Source organism: Parasteatoda tepidariorum, chromosome 4 (genome assembly GCF_982258835.1).
Source record: "Parasteatoda tepidariorum strain Cologne lab strain chromosome 4, Ptep-v5.0, whole genome shotgun sequence".
In the NCBI taxonomy this organism is placed as follows: domain Eukaryota; kingdom Metazoa; phylum Arthropoda; class Arachnida; order Araneae; family Theridiidae; genus Parasteatoda; species Parasteatoda tepidariorum.
The window spans coordinates 51,849,844-51,864,833 of NC_141758.1; the positions used below are offsets into that span (position 1 = coordinate 51,849,844).

General features: G+C 29.6%; 1 protein-coding gene across 2 annotated transcripts in view; it reads right to left on the bottom strand.

The window, feature by feature from the left end:
• Positions 1 to 14,990, bottom strand: part of LOC107440588 (myelin regulatory factor-like protein) — a 147,175-nt gene that overhangs the window by 77,135 nt on the left and 55,050 nt on the right. The window contains exon 1 of one of the 2 annotated variants that reach the window (XM_087161085.1): positions 11,177 to 11,324. The exons of the other annotated variant lie outside the window; for it this stretch is intronic. Within the exon in view, the coding sequence (XP_087017211.1) occupies positions 11,177 to 11,189 (13 nt within the window). The 5' untranslated portion in view covers positions 11,190 to 11,324. Of the gene's footprint in view, positions 1 to 11,176; positions 11,325 to 14,990 lie in introns of those variants that run through there. 2 annotated transcript variants of the gene reach the window in all.

Sequence of the window (14,990 nt, forward strand, 5' to 3'; positions counted from 1 at the left end):
TAATGTTACATATATAAGGAAAAGCCTAACATCTACTAAACCCTAAAAGCTACACTATTTATTTATTTATTTTTTGTTCGATTTTTCGAACCCTAGTTTCATACTTTTTGTCTCCATGTTGCGCATGAGCATGCGAGTGCTTTGTGAAAGATTATTTTGTTTGTATTATTTCATCCTACCTTTAAATGGAATTTTATTTAAATCGGTTCATTAGCTCTGTAGTTATTGAAGAAATAAGGTAATTCTCTTAATTTTAAACACTAAACACTAAACAAATTCATACGAAATTTAAATTTAGTGATTATTTCTATTTTAATACGTATATTAAGCAATAACCCACAGATTATCACATAACCGATAAAATATCTTTTTATTTTTGGAAACGAACAGCTGAAGCAAACTGAGCTATAAGCTAGACAGAAAAATAAAGTTAATCGCAAATTGAACAAACTGTTCTATTTTTTTAATTTAAATGATGTCAATTTTAATATTCAATCATCTCATTACTTTACAACTGTGTAAATAGGGTAATTTTTAAATTTTCGTCTCAACCTAACTTCAAACTATTTCTGTTAAATGAACTTGCTGATGGATTCAACCAAAATTTTTTTCTAAATCCATTAGTACATTTTTACCTTCCTTATCACTAAAGATTTTTTTTCATGACCTTCTTTGTTTCGTTATAATTTACGGTTTCATAATAGACTAAATGACTTAAAACTATTGAGTCACCAAATGCTAAAAAGTAGAATGGAATACCTGCAAGTGACGTAGTGTGGGTATCTGGATCCTGATTGGTTGCTGATACGTGGCATTTGTACACGTTAGTAATTGTTCTTTCCATTCTATTTCGAAATAAGCCAAGCCCGTCAAGTATCAAGAAAGGTAGATACTGTCAGTAATGTAAGTAAAAATCACCAAACTATTATTGGTGCAAGAGATGCCTAATTAATTGAGGCTAAAGCTAGAAAGTGCTGGTATTGTGGTGAATGATACTTTATATACTTATCTAAGTACTGTGTTAATAGGAATGTTTCGGCTTATAACAATATTTTTAAGGCTTACTGAAGCAAAAAAATAACAAAATGTAAATAAATAAAAAAGTACTCCGAAATGTGTGTGTTACATATTTTTTGAACTTAATTTATTTCAAAAAGAGTACTATTCAAAGCTAGACTAAAACAAATTAATATCCTATGATCAGAAAAACTATCAAACGGTTCGGAAGGAGCTAAGTATTCCAATTATAATTTCAATATATATATATATATATATATATATATATATATATATATATATATATATATATATATATATATATATATATATATATATATATATATATATATATATATATATATATATATATATGAAAATGAAGATAAAACAGAGGAAATTTACAGACATATGGAAACAACTAAATTTACAGACAAAACATACAGCTGGGGGGAAAAAATAAAAAAAAATAATAATAAAAAAAAAAAAGGATAAAAATTTTTTTAAAAATCCGGAAAATAAAAGATATAATCTTTTCATCAGCCCACACGAAAGATTATATGAAAAGATTATATCTTTTTATTTTCCGGATTTTAAAAAAAAAATTTCATCCCTTTTTTTCGGATTTTTTTAAAATTATTTTTCTTTATTTTTTCCCCCAGTTGTTTGTTATTTTTTTATTATGATTTTTCCTTTTCCCCCTTTTCTCATATGTTTGTAATTTTCCTTTGTTTTATCTTCATTTTGAACTTATCTTATGAGTTTTATTTACTTGCAGCTTATGCGCAATAAATGAAACTTAATTTCCTTCAAATATATATATATATATATATATATATATATACTATACTGTTCGAATTAATTGGGACAAATGAAAAAAAAGTGATTTATTGAAACTTTAGCTTTTAATCATTACATACCTTAAGTTACATTGATACATGTTTGTATTAATATGAAGTATGTCCTCCTTTAGCAGATATGACTTCAAGAACGCGGTTTGGCATTGATTCCACTAGTGTAGCGCACATGTTCTTGACTTCATCGTCGTGGAACCATACTTGAATAGCACTTTTTATCATTTACTCTGCTATCGTGCAATTCATCTTGGCTAAGCGATTCTTTAGAATATGCCACAGGGATGGCATATGGCATTTTCTCAATGGGATTTAGGTCTGCTGAATTACCAGGCCAATCAAGCACTTTTATTTTATTTTCTCGCATAAAATTCTGGACCAGTTTGGAATTGTGACAAGGAGCCACCTTTTAGAGGCACTAAGCTTCCAGTGCTATTTGTTGTGAAGAAACCCCAAAACATTTGTTTAGAAGGGTGTTTTACAGTCTGTTGGATATGATCTGGTCTCAGACTTTCACCTTCACTTCGTCTAACTCAATTGATTTGTATCCCTGCACAAATAAATGCGTTTCATCACTGAAAACCACTTTCTTCCAGTCATTTACAGTCCATTTTTGGTATTTTCTGGCCCATGCTAAACGTTTTTTCATCATTTTCTGAGTTAGAAATTGTTTTTTCCTTGGTCTTCTTGCCTTACGTCCAACTTCTAGAAGCCTTTTTCGTACAGTTGAAGTACTCACATCAACACCACAATCCAATAAATCCCTTCGGAGGTCTGTGCTCGTCTTTCTTGGATTAATTTTACTATTTCTTATTAGACTTTTATCAGTTCTTGGAGTAGTTTTCCGTTTGCGTCCATATTTTCCTTTTCTTTTAGGAGAGTATGAGCCGAAAATACACCAACTGCTGTAGCGATGTCTCTTACAGTCATAGAAGTGTGTTCATTAAGAGCGATAATTTTAGAGCGCTTCCTTGGACTAATATCCATTTTTTATAAGCACATAACTTGTGTTAGACTAAACTCAAAATTATAACCACCAGCTTCCACACAGCAATGCTCACAACTGAACTACAAATACACAAAAACCAGTCTGACTAGTAAATTATAGTGAAGGTCTATCCGTCACCGCAGCTCAAGGCAGATATAACTGGTTTGAAGCGGTTCGGGACATCACTGGCAATCTCATACCAACTCGAATGAGAAAATCTTGCTTGTCCCAATTAATTCGAACACTATAGTATATATATATATATATATATATATATATATATATATATATATATATATATATATATATATATATATATATATATATATATATATATATATATATTCTGCTCATCTAGTCATTTATGAAAATCAAAGAGAAGAATATTTTTTTAAGAATTTATAAAGAATTTATAGTCTAATTCCCTGACGTAAAGCTATGCCCGTATTAAATACAGTATTAATAAGCAAAATACGCATTTAAAAAATGTCCTACCAATTCATTTGTTAGTAAGAAGAAGATGAATTTGAAAGAATATATTAGTAATATAAAAATTCGTATTTTTTCATAATTTATCTAGTTGATACTTATTATAAAGTTATTTATTACCTTTAATCAATGTTACAAAAACACATTTTAGAGGAATATTCTGCCAAGTGGTTTTCAATAACTTGAGAAAAGTATTTTATTAAAATGCTTAAGTTTTATTAATTCAATTAACTGAGATTTATAGGGATATTGCCTTAGCATAGATTACTTAAATACGCAAGTGAAATGATTTGCTAGTTCATTTTCTTATAAAATTACAGAATTTATTTTTATAATTACTTTTTTATACTTTTCTTTTTGTAGTTTAATGAGCTGATAACAATACAGCTATATTAGAGATCATGACTAAACTGGTTTTTCTTTCCCCCTATTTCAATTCTCCACTTAAAGTAGCTTTCATTTTTTTCCGTTTTATCCTTTTGGAGAAGTTTTTTTCAGTTTCCAAATCCGATTAGAGTAATTTCGGAGTTCCGCTTTCTTTGCTGTATTTATTGTAACAAAATCTTTTGAAAAGGAAGTGGGAAATGCGACAAATAGTTTAAATCACTTTGTCATCTATGAATACTGCCATTTTATTTTGGTCGCTTAGCTAAACAAATTCTAATTTAAGCTTTAATTTTATTTTTAAAAAATAAAAAAGAATGCTATTATGTCTTATTTATGCAAACACATTACTAATTGTTGTAATTTCTGGATTCAATGAAATTGAACAAAATCAAGTTTAGTGAAAAATTTAGTCTTTCTGAGTCATGTTTAGTCTTTCTGAACACTTCTATTATTACTTCTGTTTACTTTGCGGACTGAATTGGTAAATATATATAAAAAAATTAATTTAGCGAATGTGCAGTCAGCGAATATGTAACGAATGTGCAGCGAGCAATTTAAATAAAATTTAGTTAATTCTTTTATGTTAAGTCAATTTCTTAACGTGTCTATTATCCCTTTAAATAAAGTATTCAACCTTTATTTTAAATTATATAGTAGCTTGTCCTTTGCAATAAGTATACAATAAAGCGTAAAAACACATTTATTAAAATGCAATAAAATAAGGACAATACAGCTCTACCTATATTTAACTATGCTTAATAGAAAAAACATAAAGCTTAAAAGAGATATTACATTCAGTAGTTTAGAATTCGATATGTTTTTTGAACAAAATAATATTTACTGTAATATTTTGCTTTTTGTTATTTTCAAATTTAAAATTTGTTATTTTTAAATTAAATCAATTTCTTAACGCGTCTATTATCCCTTTAAATAAAGTATTCAACCTTTATTTTAAATTATATAGTAGCTTGTCCTTTACAATATGTATACAAAAAAGCGTAAAAAACACATTTAATAAAATGCAATAAAATAAGGACAATACAGTACTACCTATATTTAACTATGCTTAATAGAAAATAAATAAAGCTTAAAAGAGATATCACATTCAGTAGTTTAGAATTCGATATGTTTTTTGAACAAAATAATATTTACTGTAATATTTTGCTTTTTGTTATTTTCAAATTTAAAATTTGTTATTTTTAAATTAAATCAATTTCTTAAAGTGTCTATTATCCCTTTGAATAAGGTATTCAACCTTTATTTTAAATTATATAGTAGCTTGTCCTTTGCAATAAGTATGCAATAAAGCGTAAAAACACATTTAATAAAATGCAATAAAATAAAGACAATACAGCTCTACCTATATTTAACTATGCTTAATAGAAAAGACATAAAGCTTAAAAGAGATATTACATTCAGTAGTTTAGAATTCGATATGTTTTTTGAACAAAATAATATTTACTGTAATATTTTGCTTTTTGTTATTTTCAAATTTAAAATTTGTTATTTTTAAATTAAATCAATTTCTTAACGCGTCTATTATCCCTTTAAATAAAGTATTCAACCTTTATTTTAAATTATATAGTAGCTTGTCCTTTACAATATGTATACAAAAAAGCGTAAAAAACACATTTAATAAAATGCAATAAAATAAGGACAATACAGTACTACCTATATTTAACTATGCTTAATAGAAAATAAATAAAGCTTAAAAGAGATATCACATTCAGTAGTTTAGAATTCGATATGTTTTTTGAACAAAATAATATTTACTGTAATATTTTGCTTTTTGTTATTTTCAAATTTAAAATTTGTTATTTTTAAATTAAATCAATTTCTTAAAGTGTCTATTATCCCTTTGAATAAGGTATTCAACCTTTATTTTAAATTATATAGTAGCTTGTCCTTTGCAATAAGTATGCAATAAAGCGTAAAAACACATTTAATAAAATGCAATAAAATAAAGACAATACAGCTCTACCTATATTTAACTATGCTTAATAGAAAAGACATAAAGCTTAAAAGAGATATTACATTCAGTAGTTTAGAGTTCGATACGTTGTTTGAACAAAATAATTTTTACCGTAATAACTTGCTTTTTATCATTTTTAAATTTTCACACTGAAAATGTTTTTGAAAACAATATTTTACAACATATCTGAAAATGTAATTTTCCTCACTAGAATTATTTACAATTCAGATGAAATTGTTTGAAAAGCTTTAAATATATTTTGTAAATTTTTTCAATTGTTAAAACTTTTTTTGAAGGAAAAAATTGAATTCTTTGCAAGAAACTATGTATTGAAACAATACGGTGCCGAAGTCCGTAAAAATAAATTAGATACATAGTTTAAGAAGCTACTTTTACACTACATCAACACAGCTTTCAGTTTAATGTTTTAAGACGTTTTCAAAACCCTTTGAATGGATTAAGCATATTTTAAGCGTAAAGTCATCCTGTTCATATACGCATAGTGTATAATCCTGCCTGCCCCCTCTGCCGCAGTGGTGCGACGATGAATGCTGGACATCTTCTCAACTGTTCAGTTCTCACAAAGAACTGCATCTACTCCCGATACTGGGAGGCCAGAGAACTTTTGTTCAATTTAAGTTCTGGAATTAATTTTAGTGTTTGATGTTTTGCTTTTGTTTTTGTATTTTGTATATTTTATCTCCTTCTGTATTTGTATTTTTGTTTTATTTTGATCTCTGTACAGCGTTAGGATAATGTCCGTATCGCCTGCTGCATTGGAAATAAAAAAAAATATACGCATAAAATTACTGATATATGAGCATTAAAAAAAGCTGCCAAATTCACAAAAAGTAAGTTAATAAATATGTTAAGATGTTTATGTTACCAACACTGCTTTTAATTCCCTTAAAAACTCGATCAATCCAATATTATTTTCGTGTACGAAAAAAATCCTCGAAATCAAGGCTACCAAAAGCTACCAAATATATAAAAAAAAGAAATAAAAAAAATCAAAGCATTATATTTTGCGGCATTATGCAAGAATAATGTTAACTACCTAATTTTTGACGCATTTTCATTTTTTTTGTTATTGTTCTTAGTTGTTCCATAACAACTGAAATAAAGTCAAGAAAGCTTTTAGGCGTGATTTGTACTTACAAGGTTGACTTGATTGCGCATATGGGTAGGAGATTTGTTATTATAATAGCTACTATGGAATAGCTAACATTAATAATGAACTGAGCTGTGGAAGCATAGAAGATAGAGCGATCCCTTCTTAATGAGGTGACCCGAGTTCGAATTCCAGCGATGACTGGTCGAAACGAATTCCGCACCCGGCTTGCACCGACCACAGTGCTGACGTAAAATATCCTCAGTGGTAGACGGATTATGGGTCAGAATTCCCTTGCTATTAGGCTAACCGTGAGAAATTTTCGTGTCTTTCCTATCCATGTAACGCAAATGCGGGTTAATTCCATTAAAAAGTCCTCAACCAGGGCAAATTTCTTGATGGCCTGAATACAAATTTCTTCCATCAAAAACTCCTCCACGAAAGCAAATTGCTTGTTCCAGGAGTTTCCCTGTCTTTTGGATTGGGTTCAAAATTGCAAGGCTACGGAGTTGAATATGATTAGCCGTGAACTCAAAAACTGGATTGCCTGTTCAACGATGGTTGTAAAATTAAATAGAACAAAATAAATAATAATGAACTGAGCCATGGTGGCTCAGGTTATTAAGCGCTCGCCACCTGATGCAGGTTCGAATCCCAGCGATAGTTGGTCGATACGAATTCCGGACCCGACTCGTACCCACCACAGTGCTGATGTAAAATATCCTCAGTGGTAGGCGGAAGAGGTAGGCGATTAGAGTCCTCTTACCGTCAGGCAAGCCATGTGAGGTTTTGGTGGGTTTTTTTCTCCGTGTACCGCTAAATGATAATTAGCTCCATCAAAAAGTCAGAAAGAAGAAAAGTTCGAAAAGTTTTGAAAATAATTGTTGACTTGAAAGTTACAGGGCAATAAATCTCACTATTTCCTAATACGGCATTTTCTCATCCAACTATTTCTTAGTATTGTTTCCAGAGGTATACAGAGGTTGCAAATTTCTGGAATTTCTACTATTCAAAAAGACCATACTCAGAGTCATTTTATTGTCCTCATGAACATTAAAAAAAATTAAAATGGCTCTTTTGGACAGTTTTAAAATGCGCGTCATAATTATATTGCCTCAAGTCTTTCAAATGAAAAAGTGGAGGTGAATCAGTGAATCAGCTGTTTCAATGGGGCGATACAATCGATTATTTGAAAATAGCAACATAAAAATGCATTTTATTATGTCGATTTAAAAGTCATGAAATAAACTAATTTTAAAAAGTAAAAGTTTTTCTTTTAAATAAATTTTAAGGTTAAACGAGGGATTTTCAAAATAGTCAATATCGACTCCTAAGGGTCGATGTAATATAATTAGGAGTTTATCCAATCAAAGGTCGATTATGGGTTTAGGAAGGAATAACAATGCTATTCAATTCAATGCAATTGAATCGCAATGATTTTAAATTAAGCTTTGGAAATATTGAAGTTATGGATTATCGCACCACTTTCTGCTCGAGTTAAAAATATCGATACTCGATCATATGCAATATGGAGTTTTTTAATTATAAGTTGAACTCAAAAGAAAGATGTGTTTTTTTTCTATTTTTAAAAAAAACGGAGAATTAAAAATTGAATATGAAGTTCCGAGATTGAAGTTAACAAATTTTGAACTAAACATTGCTAATCTAGCCAAGTAGCATAAACCTTCTTATTAATTTATTTAAAAATTCGATTTTGTCAAAATAAAATAAATCATATAAGAAGCACATAATCTTTTTATCATTTTTAATGGAGGGGTCGAGAAGAAATGTAAAATTTGAGGTTGATGATCAAAAACGTTTGGCTGATAGAACCGGCTTTTGTAAACTTTAAAAATGAATTTAAATAATGGCTTTTTTTTGTAAATAAGCTTAAACTAACTTTAAAAAACTACTCAAGAAATAGTTATTTTAAAGATGAATCGACTTTATAACATGATTTCTTCTGTAAAAGCGTAAAAAAAAATTCTCTTGTAAGTTTTAAATATAGAACATCTCTTAGAAGTAGTTTAAGTAAAAAGTTTTTCGGTAAATTTGAAGGTTAAACCTACTTTAAAGCAATTTAACTGGAAATTATGCTTTAGACTTAAAGTTGAACCGACTTTGTATGAAAGTTCTTTTGTACATTTTACAGTTAAACCACATTTTTTTTTTAAAAAAAAAGCTTTTATAAGTATACTTAATGAATTTTCTTCGTCAAAGTGTTACTGCTCCATTTTTCACTTTCAAAAAGCCTACATGATATGTAAACAGCTTTTATCACATACTTGCCTTTGATTATTATTTTTAGTTTTTTCTAAACTGTATGTACGTAATTGTAGGTAGGTACTTTTATTTATGTCACACTAGAGCTGCTTAATGGGCTATTGGCGGCGGTCGGGAGAATGACCCCAAGACGTGCCATCACAATTTTGATCCTCTACAAAGGGAATGGCTTCCATGATTTGGTTGCCTGATGACCTGCGCGCGAAGTCGAGCACTTTACGGTAGAGCAGTTTACCGAGAACCGATACCGCGCACCCTCGGTCCCTAGGCAGACTGATCAAAGTGGTCACCCACCCGCTTACTGACTGCAACCAGTGATGCTTGACTTCAGTGTTCCACTGGGAACCGTGTCTTTACGATCAGTCCACTGCGGGACAAAATTGACTAGTAAACGTGTAATTGTGAAGCTGATTAAATAATATTTGTACTTATACTCGCAAAATTTTTAACTCACTCATATTCTTATTTTAAAATGTAAAAACAAAACTAAACTTAGTTTTAGCTTAATATATGAATTTAGAATTTTTTAATCGTCTTTCAGGGGCAAAATAATTAAAAAAAAATTTTAAATAATTGTGTTTTACATGTTACACACTGGCAAAAAAAAAGCATGGTCAAAACTACCAGGCCATAGTAACATTTACCGTTTTTTCGGCTCTATTGGAAAACTGATCCCATGGTTATTTTCACTGAAGCTCTTTAATAATGATTTAAAGTAAAAATAAAATACTGTTTTAGTACCATGCTGTTTGATAGTAAATGTAAAATTTGGTAATTTTATCACCGATTCCTTAGAGCATAACCTAAAAACTAACTATTTGGCTGAATTTACTTCAATTTTGCCAAATTATATTATTATTGGTATTGGTTATTGAGTATATTTTATCTAATTTGGTTAAATTTACTTTTCAGTTTTGAATTTTTTAGTAAATGTGTGGAAATAAGAACTGTAATTTTGAAAACCAAACGTTCCGGTAAACCATTTCCATATGAACAGAAAAATTATCAATAAATGATTGAAGTACCAAATATTTTAGTTTTGTTACCAGAATCATGTTTTTTTTTCAGAGATGTCATTACCGTACAAGTGCAGTAATTTAACCAGACATTTTTTCTCCGAGTACATTTGGCTATAAATGATCAATAATACCAAATTTCAGGCCATTGTTTAATTCAATGACAAAATTATTTTATGATTATAATAGGTAGAAATATGTAGCAGAAAGTATTTACATAATATCATACTTCAACACTAACCATCGATACAATTAATTGATACAATGAAAAATTTTTATAAAGAAACATTAATTCGAAAAATTAACAAAAACTCGAAAACAAAATCTGAAAAAAGTTGTAACAATTCGAACAAAAACTTCATAGCTAAGAAGAAGTACTAAAAAGGTAGTACTAAAGAAGAATACTGAAAGAAGAATGCTAAAAAGAAATATATTATTAGATAGACCCAACGTTTTTTATAATTATGCCTGTTAGAAACATGAAGTGGAAAACATTTTTTCAACATAGTACTAAATTATAATTAAGTACTAAATTATAATTAAGAACTAGAAATTAATATAAGAACTATTTTTCATAAAAAGCATTAATTCAAAAAAATAAAATTAAAAAAAGTTATTGAGTTTAAAGAATTGGAGAAAAAAAAAACTAAATATAGATTAGCACGAGAAAATAAAGTATACTTTATATTTAGAGTAATTTTTTTTCTTCGTGAGTGTAGAGGACTCTAAGCACTTAATAACTGTAGGCAATTAATAAACATGGTGCTGAATATCAATTAACTATTGAATAAGAAGCTACAAAAAGAGGGGGAAAAAACATTTAAAAAAGCTTGATCTGAAAATGAAAAAAAAAAATAATATTCTGATAAAAGCATCAATTATTTGTGAAAGACTAAAGAAATGATTTTATAAGATTTTCATTTTAAGTAACAGAACCTTTACGTATAAACATAATTGAGTAAATCATGAAATATAAAATTTAAAATTAAAAAAAATAATGTTCATTGCAAATTTTTATTAAAATTTGGACTTGGTAAATTTTGGTAATACCACGATAAATTATATCAAAGTATGACTTACCTGGACTGGTCATATCCGAACCAGGCAAGCGGCACAAAATGAAGAAATTGTTTTGTCCGTTTCTCCAGAATCAAAAAATAAATGACACGAAATAGGCATTAATTAAGCAGTTTCCTTAAATTCATAACAATATGAAATCGTATCGCCATTACATAGCAGAAGCGAAAAACAACACCAATTAACATTCTCGATTAACGACATTTAAAAAATTCACAAAGAACGAAAACAATGAATGAGATGAAGTGAAAAGTAACATCGTCTGCTAACGTGGGCAATCTGGCAATGATCAATGTTCGAAATGCCTCGCTCCAGAATGGTCACTCAAGCGTGGAACTGTAGCCAATGAATGACGCACTTCATTTGCGATCTGGAAGATCTATTGACCAATGGAGAAACATTGAAGATTAGAAAGTAGTGTTTATTTGTAAATATAATAAACAAAAAGAGTAAAAAAATTACGCCGTTTGCACTGATTTAATGGTTAGTTTATTTAATCGGAAGCTTTAAAAGCAAATAATTGGAAAGAACATTGTAACGAACTTTTTTTCAAATTACTTTCGAATTAAAAATAATAAAGTACGTTTAATTTTGCATTTTCTTTACAGCTATCTAAAATCAAATTCTGTCCAAAAATAAATATGGCATTTTTATTTAAAGTCATATTGTATACAGTGCAAAAATATGTACAAAAAAAATTTACTATTTAAAGTTATTGCTTCCTTTTACCATGTACACATAGGCAAGCAATAAAAATTAGGAAAATATTTCGACATTACGTTTTGTAATAAGCCTCATAATTTTTACTGCTAATCTATTGTAATCTGACAGATTTCGATTGTAATATGAATGGAGAGTACATTGTAACTATATTCTCAATTACTTTTGAATATGATATAACACGAAACGTGCGTTGAATTATTAAAATCTTATTGTAAGCAATGACTAATATTTACAAACAATAAATGTGTAGCCATTTTTTTAAAAAATTGTATAGCATTTATAATGATTAATTAACGCTTCATTATATTGCGAGCTGAAAAAAAAGTAACCGAGATTAGGTTGTATATAAACTTCCTAATTCTTACTGCTAGCCTATTGTAACCAAACTGCTGATTGTAACTTGATTGGAGAGTACTTTGTAAAAATCTCTCCAATTACTTTTAAATATGAAATAAACATACATAGAATATAGAATTTATATAGATATATGGAATTTCGAAAATCGTACAGTATACAGTGTATAATTCTTTATAATCGATAATTGATGTTTTCTTTTATCGTAAGCTGAAAGCAAAGTTAAGATTGTACTGTTAATAAACTTTAAAATTTTACTGCTGACCTATTGTACTGTAATTACTATTTCCACAGTAGCCTGATTAGAAAATATAGTACGCGAATAAAAAAAAAGTTGCTTAAAATATATCTAAATAACTTTTGATCTGATGATCAAATTTTCGCGTACAAGCTATAAAATCCTAACGTTCGATGAACCAGCCTCAAATATGCTAATTAATTAGTGAAAGTTGAAAATAGTCAAAGTTGAAATTAGTCAAAGGGGAAAAAAGCTAACACAAAAATACACATTCTTTAAATAAATGAATTTTTTTTGACGTAATTGGGTTCTGGAATCTCAAAATATGGAGGGTAATCTCTATCTGCAATATATCTGATCTCAATAGTTTACACTTTTTGCTTATTTTTGCCATAAAGAGTTTGTTTACGATTATAAAATGTGGTTATTCAAAGGTAATTCCATGTGAAAATGATAATTTTTACCTGAGAAAAAAAGATGATCGGTAGAATTTACAAATCTTAAAAGCATCGCAATATTTTCTCACAAAATAAAATGTTCACGAATTTTCAAAAACTAGAAAAGGTGTCTCAATATAGAATAGCATCAAGACACAATCGTGACATATTAAATTCATCTGATCAGTGGCGGATCCAGCGGGGGGGGGGAGTCTTAGGAATCATACCCCCCCCCCCCCAAAAAAAAAGAAAATTGAAAAAAATAAATAAAAATAATAATTTTTTCAATAGTTTACAAATGAAATGAAATATTTTAAAATTATTTAAGAGGGCATATACACCTAGGTAGGTCGGAAAAATCGATTTTTTTTCCATCTATTTAAGTTCTTCACTGTTTCAAGATTCATAATCCAAAAGATTAAAACGAAATTCGTCATAGTTTCATTGTAAACATTAATAATGTTGAAGCGCGCTTCAACAGGTTTAACCAAAGATTATTTGCCAAAGTTTCTAATAAACGCATTACATTTATTATTTAAAGATTTTGAATACTTGAATTACTTATGTATTGTTCTATTGTTCATTATGAAAAAAATAAATGAGAAGACTGGCACTAAAAACCCTAGTTTTTTTTTTAAAAAAATATTTAAAAAAATTTTTTTTTCTAAAAAAAAAATTATTTATGGGGTGGGGGGTGGGGGGGAACCTGAGTCTATGATCCCCCCCAGGAAAAATTTCTGGATCCGCCCCTGCATCTGATCAAATACCACAGAGGAGTGAGAGATCGCAAGATACGGTACCCAGTCGATCGTTCGCAAGCAGCATTGTCGGCGGTCAGTCAGCGGATGGGTGACCATTTTGGTCATCCATCCGCCCCACCATAATAGTGCCCATCAGCCCGCAAAAGGACCTGAGGGTGAGTGGAAGCAATCTTCATTAAAACTCTTCTACCATAAAGTGCTTGACTTCGTGAGCAGGTAGTCGGGCTACTAAAGCGGGGGAGCCGCCTCCTCTGATGAGGATCAAAATTGTGAAGGTATGTCGCTGGATTATCTTGAAGAAAGTTTCCCAAACCATCGCTAATAGCCTAATGTGCGAGCCGTAGTAGCGCAGGGGATAGAGCGTTTGCAGTCCAATGAGGTGAACCGGGTTCGAATCCCAGAGATGGCTGGTCGATGCGAAATCCGAACCCGGATCACACCGACCACAATACTGACACAAAATATCCTCAGTGGTAGGTGGATCATGGGTTAGAGACCCCTTGTCATCAGGTTAACCCTGGGAGGTTTTTATGGTTTTTCTCTCCATGAAACGCAAATGCGGGTTAGTTTCATCCAAAAGTCTTCCTTGAAGGTAAATTTCTCCCAATACTTGCTCCAGGAGCTCCCTTGTCTTCTGGATTGGGTTTAAAATTACAAGGCTACTGAGTTTAGCATTAGTATTCGTAAACGAGAAATACGGCCGGCTGTTCAACGACGGTTATGAAATAAAATAAAATACCCTAATGTACAACTCTAGTGCAACGTGATTAAAGTACTATTACTATTGCTCATTAGATCTAGTTGTTACTTTCTTAGACCATCGTTATTTATAGGCAATCATTTGACCGAAAATGCTTAATTCGCATTTGACGAAATAATATATAATTTGTAATATATAAATAATATTAAACTTGTAATATATAAATTATATATAATGTAATAATACATAAATAATTTGACTAATAAATCATATTCCTCAATGACTAACTGAAAAACTCAACGAAGGAAATTTTTCACTCTTATTCTATGATCACACCGCAACCTACTGAAGGCCTTCTGTTTTTTCATTATCGTCTTCCCACAAACTTCAGATGCGTTTAAGATTGTTTTTGGCTGAATCCATCATCTCCATCGGCATCAAAAAGGTTGTTGCATATTATTGAACTAACCCATATTTGATACCTTTCCCCTATATATGCTTTAGATATAATTACAGTTTACCTAGTTTATTTGAGCTGAAAATATGAAACATTTTTCAACGAGACCCATTAACTCATTTAGAATTCATTTTCTTTAAATAAAAT